General features: G+C 36.5%; 1 protein-coding gene across 5 annotated transcripts in view; it reads left to right on the forward strand.

Annotated features, from left to right (window-relative positions):
* Positions 1–19,755, forward strand: part of WDR7 (WD repeat domain 7) — a 353,231-nt gene that overhangs the window by 35,478 nt on the left and 297,998 nt on the right. For all 5 annotated transcript variants that reach the window (XM_086683081.1, XM_086683085.1, XM_086683084.1 and 2 more), the window contains 7 exons: positions 3,325–3,401; positions 4,451–4,570; positions 7,663–7,808; positions 8,137–8,239; positions 11,078–11,210; positions 11,459–11,707; positions 12,506–12,726. In XM_086683081.1, coding sequence (XP_086539207.1) covers positions 3,325–3,401; positions 4,451–4,570; positions 7,663–7,808; positions 8,137–8,239; positions 11,078–11,210; positions 11,459–11,707; positions 12,506–12,726 — 1,049 coding nt within the window. The remainder of the gene's footprint in view (positions 1–3,324; positions 3,402–4,450; positions 4,571–7,662; positions 7,809–8,136; positions 8,240–11,077; positions 11,211–11,458; positions 11,708–12,505; positions 12,727–19,755) is intronic.

Here is a 19,755-nt window from a genome sequence, read left to right on the forward strand (position 1 = left end):
ATTTACAAAAACAGCCAGTGGGCTAGATTTGATCCATGAGCTGTAGCTTTTTGGCCCTGGCAGTCAATGTTGGGCGGTGTCTGATGATAATACTTGAAGGGACTTCTGTTTTAAACATCACTTTGGTGCCATTGTTGAGAATGGTTTAGGTGGGAGATGGTTTTAGTACCCCCAGGTGACTGGTGCAGATCTGAAGTCCAGCAGTGGCTGTGGACATAGAATGGATGGGTTTGCAGCACTTCCCAAGGCTCGTTAAAGAGTGTTGATTCTGAAGGGTGTTAATAGGTATTAGTGAAAAATGAGGGTCCAGGTCAAATATATTAGGGAGATGTTCAGTGAAATAAAATTGAACAGACTTCTTTAATGTGGGAATTTCTCATGTAGAGGCTTTTTTTTTTTTAATGTTTATTTATTTATTTTGAGAGAGAGTGTGTAAGTAGGGGAGGGGCAGAGAGAAAGGGAGAGAATCCTAAGCAGGCTGCACACTGCCAGAAAAGAACCTGATGCAGGGGCCTGATCTCCCAAACCGTGAGGTCATGACCTGAGCTGAAATCAAGAGTTAGATGCTTACCTGGCTGAGCCAGTCATATGCCCCTCAAGTAGAGGCTTTTTAATGCCTATTGGAGAATTACTGCTTTATTTCTGAACACAGCAGTGAAAAGTATTTTTTTAACCTTCACCTTCTTCATTTTCCAGGCAAAAGGGAGCTCCTTGTTAGTGCATTCCCCTTAATCTTAGTTATAATCAACATTTTCTTTGAAAAAAGGACTATATTTGGGGTGCCTGGGTGGCTCAGTCGGTGAAGCAGCTGACTTTGCCTCAGGTCACGTTTTCACGGCTTGTGAGTTTGAGCCCCCTCACCTGGCTCTCTGCTGTCAGCGTAAAGCTTGGTTCAGATCCTCTGTCACCCCCTCTCTCTGCCCCTTCCCGGCTTGTGCTTGCCCTCTCTCAAAAAATAAACATTAAAAAAATTAAAGAAGCAGTTTGCACGTTTGTTTTAAATTTTTGCACTATTTCCACATGAGGTACACTTACTTGGCTGTGGTCTGAACAGGATAGGATGTAACTTTGATGAAAGCTTTGGTGCTGTGCATGCACAGTAAATGTTACTATCATAATGTTGCAGCATATGTAATTTTTAATCTGCAGTTGCCATAGTATTCTAGTCTGTGGATATTTGAGCTTTTTCGATATGCTAGGATGTTCCACTTTTACTATGGATTGACGGGCTTGTGAACAGTTGTTAGAGCATCTCTGTACAGTGTCAGGACATGTAATCACTGTGTTCCAGGGCCTTGCCTTGCCTACAGAACAGTCTAATATGATGAGGTTTTTATTTAAAGACAGCAAATGGTTCTTTTTAATAAAAGTAATAACTCCTCTCGATTAATATGCTGAATGCTTATATCTGGGGTGTGTCTTAATTTTCATAACAACCCATTAAGCTAGATACTGTTGTTATTCATTTGTATTTGCTTACAGATAAGCATCTCAGATACACAACCTAACCTTACACCTTAACAGCTAGAAATAAATAAAACCCCAAACCAGCAAATGAAACCCCAAACCAGCAGAAGACAGGAAATAAGATTAGAGCAGAAATCAATGCTATCGAAACCAAAAAAAACAGTAGATCAATGAAACCAGAAGCTGGTTCTTTGAAAGAATTAACAAAATTGATAAACCACTAGCCAGCTTGATCAAAAAGAGAAAGGAAAGGACCCAAATAAAATCAAGAATGAAAGAGGAGAGATCACAATCAACACAGTAGAAATAAAAACAATAATAAGAGAATATTATGAGCAATTATATGCCAATAAAATGGGCAAGCTGGAAGAAATGGACAAATTCCTAGAAACATATACACTACCAAAACTGAAACAGGAAGAAATAAAGAATTTGAACAGACCCATAACCAGTAAGGAAATCGAATTAATAATCAAAAATCTCCCAAAAAACAAGAGTTCAGTGCCAGATGGCTTTCCAGGGGAATTCTACCAAACATTTAAGGAAGACTTAGCACCTATTCTCTTGAAGCTGTTCCAAAAAATAGAAATGAAAGGAAAACTTCCAAACTCTTTCTATGAAGCCAGCATTACCTTGATTCCAAAACCAGACAGAGACCCTACTAAAAAGAACTATAGACCAATTTCCCTGATGAACATGGATGCAAAAAACCTCAACAAGATATTAGCCAACCGGATCTAACAATACATTAAAAAAATTATTCGCCACGACCAAGGGGGATTTATACCTTGTCTGCAGGGTTGGTTCAATATCCGCAAAACAATCAATGTGATTCATCACATCAATAAAAGAAAGGACAAGAACCACACGATCCTCTCAATAGATGCAGAGAAAGAATTTGACAAAATACAGCATCCTTTCTTGATAAAAACTGTCAAGAAAGTAGGGATAGAAGGATCATACCTGGAGATCATAAAAGCCATATATGAAAGACCCAATGCTAATGTCATCCTCAATGGGGAAAAACTGAGAGCTTTCCCCCTAAGGTCAGGAACAAGACAGGGATGTCCATTCTCACCACTGTTACTCAACACAGTATCAGAAGTCTTAGCCTCTGCAATCAGACAACACAAAGGATTAAAAGGCATCCGAATTGTCCAGGAGGAGGCCAAACTTTCACTCTTTGCAGAGCACATGTATTTGCTTACAGATAAACAGACTGAATTTAAGACAGATTAAATTACCCATAGTTCATTGGTTAGTGAAGAAAATGTGATTTTAGCACATATCTCCCTCTTTCTGGAGCCTGCATTTACCTGCTTTTCAGTGTCTCTGCTCACAAAGTTATTTATGCTGTCATGGAGCTATGACTGCTTCTTACTGGAAGCTTATGAATTCAGATTTTATATCATGTCTTCTCTTGATCACAGTCTATAGAGGGTGTAATGTGTCATAAAATGTTAGAAGGCAGGCAGGTGGATGGGAAAGTGAGGAAATGTGTGTCTTCAAGAAATTGAGTGTGCTCATCCATGATAAGTAATTACAAATTGTGAATTTGGAAGAATAAACCTTCATTAAGTCATCACGTAATCATAGTGATCAGGAACATTTGAAATTATTAAAAGCTAGTTGATCAGAAATAAAAGAATTCAAGCTGTGTACAACTTTTCCTTGACTTTCAAATTTGTGAACTGTTATGTTTCAAAATCTGTTTTTTATTTCATGAAATATTGAATTATGTTTTTATGCCAGTTGAAAAGCATTATTACTTAATTTTATTAACTTGAACCATGTTACTATTTAGAAAGAAAGCATATTATGTTTATAACCTTGGCTTCTTCGTCCCTCTCTACTTAGAGGATACTGTGGTAGCCCTTTCAGTGACGGGCATCTTGAAGGTGTGGATTGTCACCTCTGAAATAAGTGGCATGCAGGTGAGGCAAATGTTCTGTTCTTGCAGTCTTCAATTTTAGTGATGATAGGCCCCTCCTTTTTTTCTTTTTTCTTTTTTTTATTAGAGAGAGAGAGAGAGAGAGAGAATGAGAGAGAAAGAATGAATATCTTAAGCAGGCTCCACGCTCAGGGTGAAGCCTGATGTGGGGCTCGATACCACGACCGTGGGATCATGACCTGAGCAGAAATCAAGAGTCGGATGCTCAACCGACTGAGCCACCCAGGCGCCCCTCCCTTTTTTCTTAAAGCGCAAGGAAAAAGCTATTCTTTTTCGAGAGCCTTCTTGCCATAGTATTAGAACATCCCCTACTCTGCTGTCTCTGTAAGTGCATTATGTTTTTCACTTTTGATAGCAGACATCTGTTCTGTCAAGGACATGAAATAGAGAAACATACTGCATAGGATATAAAGTAGAGAAACCTAGAAGAGCTGGGATTTTTCTCAGTTGCTTCTATTAAAGTTAAAAGATAGTTTGCTTGAGGGGAAAAAAAAAATAAAGTAAACCAACACAAAAAGTATGTGAAGCCAATTTTAGTTTCTCTCTCTCTCTGTTCTTTGGGCTTGAATTCCTTGTAACTTTTTGTCAGTAGGAAAGGCAGATCAATATTCTGACAGTATCGATGCTAATCTCTTCAGCTAGGGAATCTTTACACGTTGAATTTGGGAGGACCTAGAGGAATTGATCAGTTTTTGTTCTGTTTTTTTTTTTTTTTTTTTTTTTTTAACCCACAAGGACATACAGATACAGAGTTTAGGATCAACTCAAACTTTTATCATCTGTTATTGTCGTAGTGATGACACTCTGATTCTCATCAGTGTTTTAATCTTGAATAGCTTTGTAGCAAGGCATAGTGCCCAGATATTTTTGGAGTGTATCTTTGCTGCTTTTTATTATCTTGGTTCTCACATAAGTGGCTAAAATGATGAATATACCAAGTGATGTCTTTCTTTCATTTTATTTATCATTGTATGATAATTTTAATCAACAGCCAAACCATTCCTGAAGTTCTATAAATCTTTCTCTTTTCAGGATACTGAGCCAATATTTGAGGAGGAATCCAAACCAATTTATTGTCAGAATTGCCAAAGCATTTCTTTTTGTGCATTCACACAAAGATCGCTTTTGGTTGTGTGCTCCAAATATTGGAGGGTAAGATAACTACATAAGTAAGAAGCTGTATTTTTACCCTTCAAGGTGTTGGTTTATCAAACTTCCAAAGACAATTATAAGGAAGAGCTTAGTGCAAGAATATTTTAACCATTTGGAATTCATGTGTGATTTTGATATCAAATTTTTAGGTGTTGGGGTTTGGCTGTATATAGTTATCTTTTTGTATTTTGGTTTATAGAATGCTTCAGAATAATGATTATTCTGTTGATCTTAATTTCGTCCCTTTGCTACTGTTTCAGTCATTATTTTCTCAGTGCAACGTAAGCAGTGGTGGTGAGTTTTCTGCAGGTTGACCCGTCTTTGTTGTTATTCCCAGTTGCCGTTCCCTTCTGCTTTCTTGGATCTGGCATCACTTCTGAGCTACTGATGGCAGGAGTATATTACTTCCACATTGTGAGACTTCAGTATTTCCATAGTAGAAAAAGAGCCAGCATGTTTTGACCACTCGTGCCTAGCAGAGTTTTCAAAGCTTTCCCTGCATTATTTCTTTTAATCCTCACAACTCCCTGAGGGGAAGTCTATTAGTTACCTAATCCTGCATAACAGATTACTTTAAAACTTCGCAGTTTCAAACAATAAACATGTATCACCCCCCCATCTGGTTCATGTATCGCCACCCCCGCTGTGAGTCAGGAATGTGGGCACAGCTCAGCTGGGTGCTGTGGCTCAAGGTCTCCCACAGGCTGCAGTCAAGGTGTCAGCCAGGATGACAGTCTCGTTCCAGGAATCACCTAGGGTGGTTCTGCTTCCAGGCATACTCACTTGGTGGTTAGAAGGCTTAACGTCCAGCTAACTTGGCTGGAGGCATCAGTTCCTTGCCATGGGGGCCTCTCCCAGCCTGGGAACGGTCTTCCCTCAGCTTGAACAAGCAAGAGAAATTGTAGCCAAGACCCACCTGATCTGGCGACTGCAGTCTCCTCTCTTCTCCCACATTCAGTTGTTTAGAAAGTCACAAAATCCTGCCTGTGCTCAGGGGAGAAGATTGCACAAGGGTATGAGTACCAGGTCGGGGCAGTTTTGGAGGCTGTCTGCCACGGCAGGGATTGTTACTTTCCCCATCTTGTAGGTGAGGCGCTGGGGGCTTGGGGACACAGAAAGCTTGACTAAGGTTGTACAGGTGGTTGTGGAGTTGCTGGGTTACAACTCAGACGGCCTGACTGCAGCGGCTGCTCTCATCGCCACCATGTGATATGCCTCAGAGGGCACCGGCTTGGTAGCGACGGACCGACTAGGGCCGCCGGTGGTACCTACCTTAACCTTATCCTTGCCACTGCTACTGTCCTGGAATCAGATTAGAGGAGAAGCTAGCAGTTGCTTAGTTACAGTAAGCTCCATGGGATCCTTCGTCTTAAAATTTAAAGCACTTGTAAGTGGTAAAACACCAGAGTGCAAGAGGACACAGTGAAAAGTATACATCCTTTTCCCCTGGTACTTTTCCTTGTCCTCCCCAGAGGCAGTGCTAATACCAGTTTCTCGTGTGTTCGTAATAAGCATCTTACAATCACGTGAGAACAGAAGAAAAAGACAATCCAGTAGGAAAATGGACAAAAACGTTTCATGAAAGGAGGAAGTCGATGGATGATAAATTTAGAAAGGTGCTCAGCTTCATTAACCATCAGGGAAAAGCATAGTAAAACAACTGAGGTAGCACTAGTAACTTACTAGAATGACTTTTCCAGATATTTATTGCCAAAAAGAAGTTTTCTGTTTTAATATGGTTACATTATCATCTTTTATGGTTTCTTTTTTTTCTTTTCCTTCTTTTTATGGTTTCTAATATAATTTGTGACATGTTCTAAAGGGCTCTTCATAAGCTAAGCTTTAAAAATTTTTTATTTCATTATCCCTAATATTTGTATAGTTTTACTTTATATACCTTTGAATATTCAATTTGGAATTTATTTTGTATAAATTGTAAGATGTAGGTCCAATTCATTTTTATTCCTGATGGACCCCCAGTTCCTGATGCCATTTGTTGAATAATTTATTTTTCTATTGTGATGCTTTTATAATATATACTCTCTTCCTGTAATTACCGGAATCTGTTTCTGAACTTGTTAGTTTTTCTGTTTATGCATCAGTACGATATTGTTTTATTTTCTGTAGCTTTATAATTTGTTTTAATAGATAATAAGGCTGGAGGGTGGTCTCCAGTCTTTCTTGGACTTGGCTATTCTTGTAGTGTTAATGTTATAAATGATAAATATGTCCACTCTTGGTAAATTCAGCTGGGATTTTTTTCAGTTTCAAGAAAGCTGTGCATGAACAATTTGATTGCTTTTTATTTAAAGAAAACTAAAATAAAAATTCTGGGCCATTGAATTACTTATTTCTCCTGGGGAAATTTTTTAGCACTGTAAAATACACTATCACCAAATATTGAAAGTGGTAGAAAAATTCTTCTAGGAATTATGAGGTAAGGGTTTTAGTCCTAGCTCTGGCACTTACTAGACATGTGACCGTGAACAGGTGATGTAACCCTTGTTTGTGTCAGTTTGTTGTTTGTAAAATGGGATATAGCAATGCCTGCTTTTTTTTTTTTTTTTTGTGGGACTTTTATACTTGAGGATTATTAAATAATAAAACTGAGTCCATTAACTCCTATTTACAGTACTTCAGCACCTGGATGAAATAAAGTAAGGTAATTCCCATATTAATAAAGAGATATTCTGATGTCTGAGTTTATCAGAAATGGAAACATAGCCATGCATTCTAGAGGCTGGTTCCCTATTACCTAGAATTCTTTGATGGAATGTTCCTCCCTTTAGATAAAAAAGGGTAAGGATTCTCTGTCCCTGTGGCAGGCAGTATGTCTGCTCCACTTGTCACTCAGTGTCTGACTCCCCCAGAGGCACACAGCTGGGGACCTTCTTCTGTTTTCTCTGCTGAAGGTGACTGTGCCCCACAGCTCACTGACACAATGGCTTTAACTTGAGGTAGTGAACTTTACAAGGCCTGAGTTTGTTAAATACACTTCTAGAAGTTTTTGTTTTGTTTTTACTTTAAATGTCATTGTATCTTATTTAAGTGATACCAATTATATTAGATTGTGAATTTCTTGTCCCTTGTAGGTATTTGATGCTGGAGATTATTCCTTGCTGTGTTCAGGTCCTAGTGAAAACGGACAGACGTGGACTGGAGGTGACTTTGTATCAGCAGATAAAGTAATCATTTGGACTGAAAATGGACAAAGTTATATTTACAGACTACCTGCCAGGTACTCAATAAATAACAAGTTAGGACTTTAATATAGTCTGAATTTGGGGTATAACTTGAATGTATGAAAATGTATAGAGTAAAAATAATTCAGATAACAAACTTCAGAACTTAAGTTAGATTTGTAATTCCAGTTTAACTTCTAAGTACAAAAATTAGGTGGATCTTTATTTAAAGTAGTGTATTTTAATGACATTAATGACTACATTAAATTAACTATAATTTGAAAATCCATATTTTGTCCATTGTCCAAAAATCTTCATCATATAGTATGATAAAATATTTAATGACAGTATTTTAGTTGAATGTTGTAATTTTTTCATTTTCAGTTGCCTTCCAGCTAGTGATTCATTCCGCAGTGATGTGGGGAAAGCAGTTGAAAATTTAATTCCTCCCGTACAGCATAGCCTCTTGGATCGAACAGATAAAGAGGTAAAGTTCTTCAGGTACCCTTTATACATGATAGTGACATTGAAAATGTTTGACAACTACATTTATGGGTGTCTTTTGGTAGCTAAGTATTTGAAAGATTGAGGGCACTGTGTTAAATGTTGTAGAACATTTCTACATGGTCAATGGTGAGCACAATCTTGAAATTTGTGTATCTTAATCATATAATATGCTTATAGTATTCACCTTTCTCTAAGAATACAGACGATCTTATGCTGACTACATATCGGAAATGACTTTTTGATAAAATTTATATTGGTGGTACCAACTTATTTTATGCTGTCATGTAATTGTAAACATAGTGACAGATGTAATTTTAGGAGGACTAAGATCATCGTGGAATACTGCTGATTAGTAATAGTTCCTTACTTGAATTGGCATTGCTGTCTCTCCCCAAAATCATACAGTGATTTAAATTATTAGGCATTAGAATTAAAGAATAAGGGGCTCCTGGATGGCTCAGTCAGTTAAGTGGCTGACTTCGGCTCAGGTCATGATCTCATGGTTTGAAGGCTCGTGAATTTGAGCCCTGCGTTGGGCTCTGTGCTGACAGCTCAGAGCCTGGATCCTGCTTCCGATTCTGTGTCTCCCTTCTTTCTGCCCGTCCCCTGCTTGCGTTCTCTCTCTCTCTTTCTCTCTCTCTCTCTCTCTCTCAAAAATAAATAAATATTAAAAAAAAATTTAGAATTCATGAAAGATTTTTTTTCTCTATAAAAACCAAAATTTATTATGATTTCTAAAAACCTACTTACCAATTTAGAATTGAAATGCAATGGCACTTAGTACTAGGTTTTTATCTCCAGATGTTTTGAGCATTAAGGATGAAGATCTGGTTTTAGAAATAAAGTTTCCTTTACTTGTATTCTGGGTTTCCACAGCTTTTCATTTTGAACATTTTGTTCCATTTTTATGTGAAGGTATGGTGAGGGGAAGGGCATTTTTTTTTAATATTTTGAATTTATGGAATTTATACATCTTTGTACAGTTAAGATGCTCCATATCTTGTCCTTTATTCTCCTAACTTAAACTCCTACTTACTGCTGTCCAGCCAGTCACTTTCAGGTAAACTCGGGGATAATGACTTGCATAAAAAACATACATAAAACAGAACAACCACATTATATTTTTAAAATATCAGCCTAATATGTTTTTTTTTTTAATTTTTTTTTTTAACGTTTATTTATTTTTGAGACAGAGAGAGAAAGAGCATGAACAGGGGAGGAGCAGAGAGAGAGGGAGACACAGAATCTGAAACAGGCTCCAGGCTCTGAGCTGTCAGCACAGAGCCCGACACGGGGCTCGAACCCACGGACCGTGAGATCGTGACCTGAGCCGAAGTCGGACGCTTAACCGACCAAGCCACCCAGGCACCCCTCAGCCTAATATGTTTAAGTTAAGATACGTGTATTATATGATGGGAGATACACTGTGGTATATGGAATATTGGTTATATAGGTGCTGTAGCAACTTCTCCATGTTTGGTATATTTTTTTTATAAATGACAACATTTAGTAATTTCCAGACTTCAAGTTAAATCACATTATTGATTATGCTTAATATATGTAGTTTCAATAGGCTCGTGCTTTTTTAGGAAAGAACTAATACAAAATACAGTAACTATTTGTTAACTATAACTGTCAGAACTGAAGTTTATTTTTTTACTGCTTTTCAGGATACGATTCTATGCTTTAATATTCAAGTGTTTATGGATTGATCATCTTAATTTTAATTTTAGGAATCCACCACTCTTTAGTATTTTCATGTAAGTGATATCACTGAAGGCACAAGATCTTAAGCAGAAAAATAATCTGTTTTAAAAATAAAAGTGTACCCAAGAGCCTAATGAGTGGTTTTTGTTCCTAGTAATTTATAGCTAACATATTGAGCTAGGCTCAACTTGATTACATAAATGTGACCAAGTAAAATGTCATGCTATTAGTTGAAAATATACTGCTTAAAAAAATGGAGTCCTGTACTTGTGAAATCTTGGTAGTTTAATTTTGTTGCTATTCTTAGTGACTAATCAGGAACGAGCAAAAAGCTAGGATTACGGACTTCTCCTTTTTTGGCCTTTAAGGTGGACACTTCTTTTTGGTAAAGAGTGATGTATCTTTGTATTAATTATTTAATAACAGTTAAAAAAATTGCATTACGGGGTGCCTGAGTGGCTCAGTTGGTTAAGCGTCTGACTTCGGCTCAGGTCATGATCTCACGGTTCATGAGTTCGAGCGCCGCGTCGGGCTCTGGGCTGACAGCTCAGAGCCTGGAGCCCGCTTCAGATTCTGTGCTCCCTCTGTCTGCCCCTCCGCTGCTTGCACTCTGTGTCTTGTATTGTCTCAAAAATAAATGGACATTAAAAAAAATTAAAAAAAAAATTGCATTGCTGTGGTGAGTAATCAGTTTTTCTAAAGCAGAGAAAAAGAATAATAGAGAAAGACTATAAATGTCCTTTTCATTTCTTTTCATATTTGTATTTACTGGATTTGAATATTAGCTGACAGGTAATTAATGCTATAAAATTACACTAAAATATTGTTGAAGACTCCTGCTATAAACACTTTTTATTGATTTATTTTTTTTTTTACCCTGGTACTGAGGCAAAGTACTTAACATCCCTAACTGAAAAAATGTTAATAAGTGAAATATTTTCATTAAAAAGACAGCTATGGGGTGCCTGGCTGGCTTAGTCAGTAGAGCATGTGACTCTTGATCTCAGGGGATCGTGAGTTCAAGCCTCAGTTAGGGCATAGAGATTAATTTAAAGAAACAACAACAAAACAGCCAAAAATATTTGAACTTTTTTTTTTTTTTTTTTGACAGTTACTAATTTGTCCTCCTGTTACTCGGTTCTTCTACGGATGCAGGGAACACATTCATAAACTCTTAATTCAAGGTGATTCTTCAGGAAGATTGAATATTTGGAACATATCAGACACACCTGATAAACAGGAAGGTAAGGAAGGTAGTAATAAATCATGTGCAGCAACTTCGTAATTCTTTTAATTTAGCAACATAAATACTAAGCATAATAAATTCATAATATACATGTCATTTTATCCTTCGAATTATAGTTTGTGACAGTTATCATTCTTCGATATATATTACTGAATCAAGTGTAAGTACTTTTATTTTACTACGTTTAATTTTTTTCTAACATGAACAAATTTTTTTCTTTTTAAATACAAAACAAAACCTCCGCAGAGCTGAAAATGACAACCTCTATTAGCTTGCAAGAAGCATTTGATAAACTGAATCCTTGTCCTGCTGGAATTATAGATCAGCTGAGCGTGATTCCCAATAGTAGTGAACCTCTTAAAGTCACCGCAAGCGTGTACATCCCGGCTCACGGACGACTCGTCTGTGGCCGTGAGGACGGAAGCATCATTATTGTGCCCGCCACCCAGACGGCCATCGTGCAGCTGCTGCAAGGGGAACACATGCTCCGCCGAGGTATACTGACCGTCTGCCACCGTCTAAAGTGTGTGCAGGGCCCTGTGCTGCCTGTGTTTGCGCTCTTTGTGACAAGTGCAGCGAATCCACGTAGTCGTTAGCATGCCAGGACTTGGCAGAATTTACTGTGCATGTAACAAGTGCTTGGTACCTGTTTTTGGGGTACATACCACGTGGTACATACCACGTGATAACTGTGCATAAAGAGGCATCTGATTTTCTCTCTTTGGTATGTGTTAGTAGTTTCGTTTATTATCAGTTATCTCTATGGTTGACTAAACACCGTATCATCAGTAATGCTGGTAATCTTTTAGAACAGTGCTGTCCAGTAGAAATATGTATGTATAACAATATGTGATTTTCTATATCCGCATTAATAGAGTAAAAGAGAAGCAGATGAAATTCATTTTAATAGTCTTTTATTTAACCCAATATGGCAGAACTATTTTCATCTCAACTTGTAAAATTGAAGTTTCAATTTTACAATATAAAATCAATTGTAATTAATATAAAGAATTACTAATGAGATATTTTACATTACTTTTGTGCTGAATCTCTGAAATCTCATGTGCATTTTACACTTACAGCACATGTGAATCCAGACTAGCTATGTTTCAAGCGCTCTGTAGTCTCCTGTGGCTCGGAGCTACTGTATCAGAGCAATTTTCGACGATAAAATTAGAAGTTTTTTTCTATGATCAAATGTATAGGTATTCTGACGAGTCATATTTGCTTTTATTTGTTGAAACTTTGTAAGACTTTGATTTTCCCATTTTAAATCCAAAACCTCATTCACAGGTTGGCCACCTCACAGAACACTCCGTGGTCATCGGAACAAAGTCACATGTTTGCTATATCCTCATCAGGTCTCAGCTCGTTATGATCAAAGATACCTGATATCTGGAGGTGTGGATTTTTCAGTCATAATTTGGGACATATTTTCTGGAGAAATGAAGCACATCTTCTGTGTGCATGGTGGCGAGATTACTCAACTTCTAGTTCCACCTGAAAACTGTAGTGTAAGTTGATCATAAAAGATTATTTTATTTGTGGTAGTGCTGAATTCTGTTGCTCTCAGGCATAATATAAAATGGAATCTAGAGTAACTGAAAGAAAATGTGACAAGAGAATTAACAAAACCTTTTCAGTTTTTAAAACTAGATAATGGTAACATATGCTATTTCAGCAGAATTGTAATTATTTACTGTTGGGCACAGAAATAGAAGATCCACATAGTGTTTTTTCCTGTTACTAGCTTCTAAATTCTAAATGGTGTGGCTTGTCTCTGAAACATAGGAGCAGTTTAGAATGTATTTATCAAAGTTCCAGTTTTCCGTTTTAAAGTAGTTTCAATATTCACAAAGATATTCTGCAATCTTATTATTTTCAGCCCTATCTAAGCAAGAAAGATGATGAATGTGTACTTTGGTAGAGGCAAAATACTTACCAATGCTTACTAATAGTGTTTGTTTAAGTAAACACTGTGACAAGGGAAAGTATAACGGTCACTGATAATGATTTTGGAGAATTTCGTACATACTTTTGTGGAAGCAGATTGCTTTCTTAGTGATGGGTATGTAACGATGTCAAAAACCCTAATCATTTTAGGAATGTGAGGTTTTAGGAGGGAAATTTTGGGCTGCTAAGTAACAGACCCACATTTTTTTACCCATAATTTCTTTCACTGTGTGTTAATCATGAACTTTTTCTTGTGATTAGCCACCGTTGTGTGTGCGGTCACCATCCCCCAACATTCACCTGTGTGCGGATGCGCAGAGGCGCACCGTTGTCTCATACAAATTCCATGTTCACTGAAACCCACTCAGCTTCACCAGTTACGATCTTTCTGAACGGGAGAACATTTTGCTTGTGTATCTGATGCAGTGTTCACGAGGTGTCTCATTTCAAAACTTAGGAAATTTTCCTTGGCCTTTCTGCTTACTTACTTACTTCCTCTTCCGAACAGTGTATTTTATCTGCTGTGTTCTGCCAGAGCTAGAATTTGTCTGATTTGATGTTGGCAGTGGTGTTGGCAGACTTAGTGCCCATTATCCTTTTTTTTTTTTTTTTTTCTGCCAGACTTGAAAATTCAGGTTCTTACTCCTTCTCTTCTTTCTTTTTTAATCCTGCCTTTTCCTTTCTCTCCAGTGGGATTAATGTTAGTTTCTTATCTCCATCACTGTGAACAATTGCTGTGTGTTTATTTAAGCAACCAGTCTTATGTCTATTTCAGTGAAACAGATACCATTGTAATTGCACTTGTGATTTTTAGTGCTGTTACAATCCCATTCTAAGCCTTATTTTACAGTAGGTATTCCCTATGGTGAAACATGAGAATTTTTTCATCCCTGACTGCAAATTTGGTGAAATATCTAATTTTTGATCCTGAAATTGATTATTTAGATTATACCAGTTTAGAACAACCATTCCCGATTTGGCAGTTTCTTGTTTTTGTAAGAAAACATTAAAAATATTAGAGAAATAGGTATCTGATTTATTTATTTTTGTACATTTTTATTTATTTTTTTGAGAGAGAGCGAGGGAGGAGGGGCAGAGAGAGAGGGAGACAGAATCCCAAGCAGGCTCTGTGCTGTCAACACAGAGCTCAACCTCACAAACTGCGAGATCATGACCTGAGCAGAAATGAGTAATCCGACACTTAACCGCCTGAGCCACCCAGGCGCCCCGAGAAATATGTATTTTAAATTATAAATATTGAAAGTTAAGTTGGGAGTGGTTTACATGAGATCATGTTTTCTGTTTGAATCTACATAAATTTGTATGTGTTTTAGCTTGTATGAGAGCATACTCTGGTTTCTTTTTTTAAAAACTTCAAGTGGATATTTAATACAATAAATTTGTTTTGACCAGTTGCATTTGGAAATGTTTTTAGTGAGTAAAGAGCTACCTGTAGACACATGCAACTACATAGGGAACGGACTTCTTATTAGGTGGGGCCGGCCCACGGTGCTAGTGGACTGGGTGATATAGGAGGCGGAGACATGGACCAGGAAGTCTGGCGCTTGGAAAATAACGTATGATTTACAATTTACTTATAGGCTTAACGATAGAGATTCTCTTGTTTTTAATTGACTTTCAGAAGTACCATTAAGACAAACTTGCTTTTAGCTTTGTGATAATTTAACAAGTTGTGACTGCCTGGTTAATAAGCTGTCCATTTAGCCGGTGGTTAGGGGCATTACCTAATGTGTTTGAAGATCAAAGGGCCTAAATGATTAATAAATAAGCTAAGAATTTGATATTTGCTAAATGTTTGTCAAATGACTGTCTTGCTAAGTTTAGAGCTAATGACATCAGATGACGGTTCCAATGCTTGGGTTGTCCCTCTCATAAATTTATCTGGTGTCACTTTCTTTTAGCAGAAAATATTTGGTAGTTGGGAGATTTTAAATATTTATTAAGTGTAATGATTAAAGATAAATATTGAAAAGTTTGTCATCTGCTTTTTGGATTAGAATAGACTTTTGGTTTTTATCTTAGGTAGATTCAGAAAGTTGAGTTTTGACTTCCTGAATTTTTTTTTTTTTTTTTTTTTACAGGAAAAGATGTTCTAAAACAGAGGAATATGAATTGTGTTTTAAAATTTACTTAAATTATAATCAAGAATGTATAAGGTTGATGATTTTTCCTTTATTTTGTATTCATTTCATGTTTACCAAGATATAGAAGGTTTTGAGTACTAAGCAAATCATTGTCTCTTAGCTTCCGTAGACAGCAAAGAAAGAATGAAATCCTACCTGCTAGGTAGAAAAGATACTGCAGCTAGAGATGAGCTCTGAGGACAGACTGTACCCTTCACAACTCCACATACATTTCTCAGGGGACAAATGACACGTACTTACATTCCTGCTGTCTAGATATTTGTCATCCTTTCTTGTCCCACTCCATCATTTTTATGCTATTTTAGCATCTTTGTACCAAAAAACCTTTCCATATTCTTAGTATAAATTAACATTAATTTAGTGCGAGGCTCAGTGGTTCTATATACTTTATTTTTGATAAACAATTCATGTATTCTTTTATTAATGGGAGTTTTAATTATTTAAAAATTTGACATGTTCAGGGATGCCTGGACTTGCACAGGTCATGATCTCATGGTTCGTGAATTCAAGCCCCGCACTGGGTTCTGAATATGAAATATCAAAGTAATTCAGGATTGTGCAGTGCTAAAGGGTTATTGAGAACAATTCAGAAAGTTGTTGGGGGTGGTATTACTATCTGCCAAGTAATGTACAGGCTGTAGGCTGTGAGCTGTCAGCACAGAGCCTGATGCGGGGCTCGAACTCAAGATCCGCAAAATCATGACCTGAGCTGAAGTTGGATGCTTAACCGACTGAGTCACCCAGGTGCCTCCTGCCAAGTAATGTGTTTATGTGTTCCCAGAAGTACAACCTTGCATTTTAGGAGGGGGATCAGGCACGTGTTAAGTAAGGCTTCTACAAGGCCTACTATACATGGTAAAGGAGAGATACTACAAAATGCTGTAAAGGAAAGGGAGGGGCATATTCTAGGGACTCCATAAGAAACAACGAGCTTTGGTAGACCACTCAAAAAATGGTGTGAGCTTTGCGTATCAACTTTGCGGTAGATGTTGAAACTTGTAGTTTTGAAATTTCTAATACTAGGTTATTTGCCATTTCTGTTTCTTCTTAAGATTATGGAATGTAAAGGGAAAAACTTCAGTTGAGGTTGGTGTTTTTCTGTTTGGTGGTTTGATTTCTTGATGAAACAAAGTGTACCCTCTATACAGATGAGTGATACATGTACACACATGTGCATGAAACCTACATGTGAAAGATACATATACATGTGCCCTACCTATGTGCAAAAGGTACACATATATGTGCTGTGTATATGAAAGATACATGTATTGTATATTTATATGAAAGATACACCTGGAAGAAAACTGAAGGAAAACTACTAAAATAGTATTTGAATCATACAGCATAGCAAAACATTCTGTACCATTTTTGTTTGTCATTCCAAGCTGTGTTTATTGTTTTTAAAAGAGTGGTTTTTATCTTGTATGTTGCTTTTCAAGTGTTAGAGCTCTGAGGCAGTTTTAATAGGCTTCAAATTTAAAGTGGAACCTTTATATTATCATTATTATTTTTTGGAACCTTTATATTATTATTAGATTAGATTGCCACTTTAATACTCATATAGAACACTTTAAAAAAAACTTGTAAAAACAGGCTTGCTACACTTTTGAATTTTTTAATTTTAACTTTTCATCTGCATTGAGAATATTACTGTAGTGTCTTAAAATATTTTACAAGTGGATATATAAAATGCAAAAGGTATTACAGCTTATTAATGAAAAACAAGTCTCCTTTCCCTCCTGTTCTCCAGCTGTGTGGTTCCCTTAATTCTGAGTGCAATATCTTACAGTCCTTCAGAGATTTTCAGTACTAGAATGTTTTAATATTTTAGAACTCTAGCATTTTAGCTTAGTCTTATTTTAATAACTGAGAAATTTAAGCAACAGAGCAGTTAGAGATAGGAGGCTCCCCATATTTGGGTAGCTGTCAGAGGTGGGTGAATTTCCAAAATCTGAACTGTAGGCTAGGGGAGGCCAAAGAGTGCACCAAATCCCTGGGGGAGTTGGGGAGTTGGAGGAAGAGAGCTCTTGAAAGGGTGGACAGATGTTCTTCAGGCTTCTGAAATCCCACAGCAGGATACCTTCTCTAAGTCTCTCGCATTAGGATTAGTAGTTAATAGTTGATAATGATCTGACTTCTTCCCTTACTTCCCTGCCACCTTCCCTCTTACTCATCATTCTTTTTTTTTTTTTTTTTTTTTTTACCTTAGCTTCCAGTGTAAAGGATCCCACTCTCCAAGACCCAGGAACATTTTCTTTTATGTCCACATATTTTAATTTCAGAGAAAAAAGCCAGACTTTGAACAAAAGACTAAGAAAATAATTTTAAAATGTCAGGAGTGCTTTAGAAAACATTTCCCCTCATAAACCAGACAGATACTAATGACAGGAATGAAAATGCAGAAGTGAAAAAATAACACTGGTGACCCAGTAGGATATTTCTTACCTGTAGAATGGTAGTCATGTCTTTGCATGGAGCTAGCTACCCATGTTTCCTTTGTCTGCATTTGCAGCAGGTGGCTGTGCTTAGTACAGCCTGTGACAAGGAACATGTGTGTGTGTCATACTGTTGATCCCACTTATTTACATTTAAGAAACACACAAGTGCATACCGTGTATGTATGGATACATGCATAGGTAATAAAATTATTAAAATTGAACTGGAAAGATTACCAAATTCAGATTCTGCTTTGCTTTGGGAGTGAGAAAAACACATATGGAAGGGAACCAAAGAAGTGACTTTATTAAGTATTCTGCCTTGTTTATTTTTAGTTAATATAAGTTTACTATTTCCCTCTTCCTTTGGCATGAATGACTGGATTACCAGTTGTGTGCTGCTAGTAGAACTTTGTATTCAAAACAGAATTTTTGGAAAATGTTTCAAAATAAATTTAGTACCCATAATACATATGTTTCTTTACGTGAGCTATAGGCTGACTTCTTTAAGAGATGAAAATATGATTACTTTTCATTTATTGTATCTTGATAAACTTGTCTTATCCTGTAATCTCCAGAAGTATCCAGAAGGGGGCAGCATTGGTTTGCGAAAACAGGAAAGTCAGGCATCTAACCTAATTGTGCCTTCGCTTGACAATATTAAATCCCCAGCTCTTAGAGACAAATACAGTAATATGAATGGTGTATGTGACTGTATGTATGCTAGTAGGCTAATGTTCACAGCCATTAAGAACAATTAACAAATCAGGTTTCTTTTTAGTATATTGTGTGTGTGTGTTTTTTTTTTTAAGTACTGGAAGCTTTTGTTTGCATTAGCTCTTATCTCACCTTTTTGAATTTCGGCTTTTGTTATTAATTTAATTTGCATGTTACATTTATAAAGCAATATTTATTATTATGACATAGTCTCTGAAGCCAAGCAGAGTAAACGTTGGTAATACAAATGAAACAAAAGCAGGAGGCAGAACTAACGTTTTCCTAAAATATATCACAATGTACATAATGTTCTGTAACAGTCCTTTTTTCCTTTAACATTTAATTTTCTTGGATTTTGAGACCATTTTCATATGTTTTTTATGCGTTCAGCACTGTCTTTTTGAAATTAATTATTATTTTTTTAAATTAAATAATACATTGTTAGTTACAGAGAACACAAATATTTTCTAAAGATATTCTGGTCATCTTTCTGTCTCACTAAATACATTCCAACATCATTTTTAATACTTGGTAATTTATTTTATCAGAAATTTTAGAATGTTGCTTTAAGATTTTTTTCTTGTCAACAGTGAGAATACAAATTAGTGTATCTAAATATTTTTGCACATCTGAAACGATTGCTTAAGATAAATTTGTAGATACAGAATTTCTGTATGAAAGGGCATATTGATTTCTTAAAGCCTTTTGACTAGGTATTGCCAAATTATCCCTTAAAAGCTTAGAGATAGGTTTATACCACCTATTTACCCTCATAATTCTCCATCATCCTTATAGTCTTTGAAGACTTGCTAATATTCAGGCTTTTAAGTAGTTGTATGCAGAGTATGTATAAGTGCATAGCACCCATTCTCATTCTGAAAGGGCAAACGCATTAATATATCAATACCGTATTGGCTATCCGTTCTGATTGGTGTATATTCTATTCTTTATAATAGCGTTTTCCAATTTTTTACTACTATCATTTTATTCAAGACAATTAATTTTTCCTGCTCTGAATATTTATGTGTTCAAATATCATAACGCACCCTATCGCTTGTGTAGGAAGCTGAGACAATCCAGTAATATACCAAAAGACTGTCAGTGAGTGGTCCCTTCGATATTAATGAGAAGATTGCATCCCTCTGTTCAGGCTACACTTATATTGTGCCAGACATTTAAAAAATTTAGAATTCTTTTATCTCAGAAAGGCTTTTTTAAGATCTTAAGTCATATCTTTGGAAGTAAATAAGATTACATTGGGCATGAAGTTTAG

The sequence above is a fragment of the Puma concolor genome, chromosome D3, assembly GCF_028749965.1.
Source record: "Puma concolor isolate L17-30 chromosome D3, mPumCon1.1.hap2, whole genome shotgun sequence".
Lineage (NCBI taxonomy): Eukaryota > Metazoa > Chordata > Mammalia > Carnivora > Felidae > Puma > Puma concolor.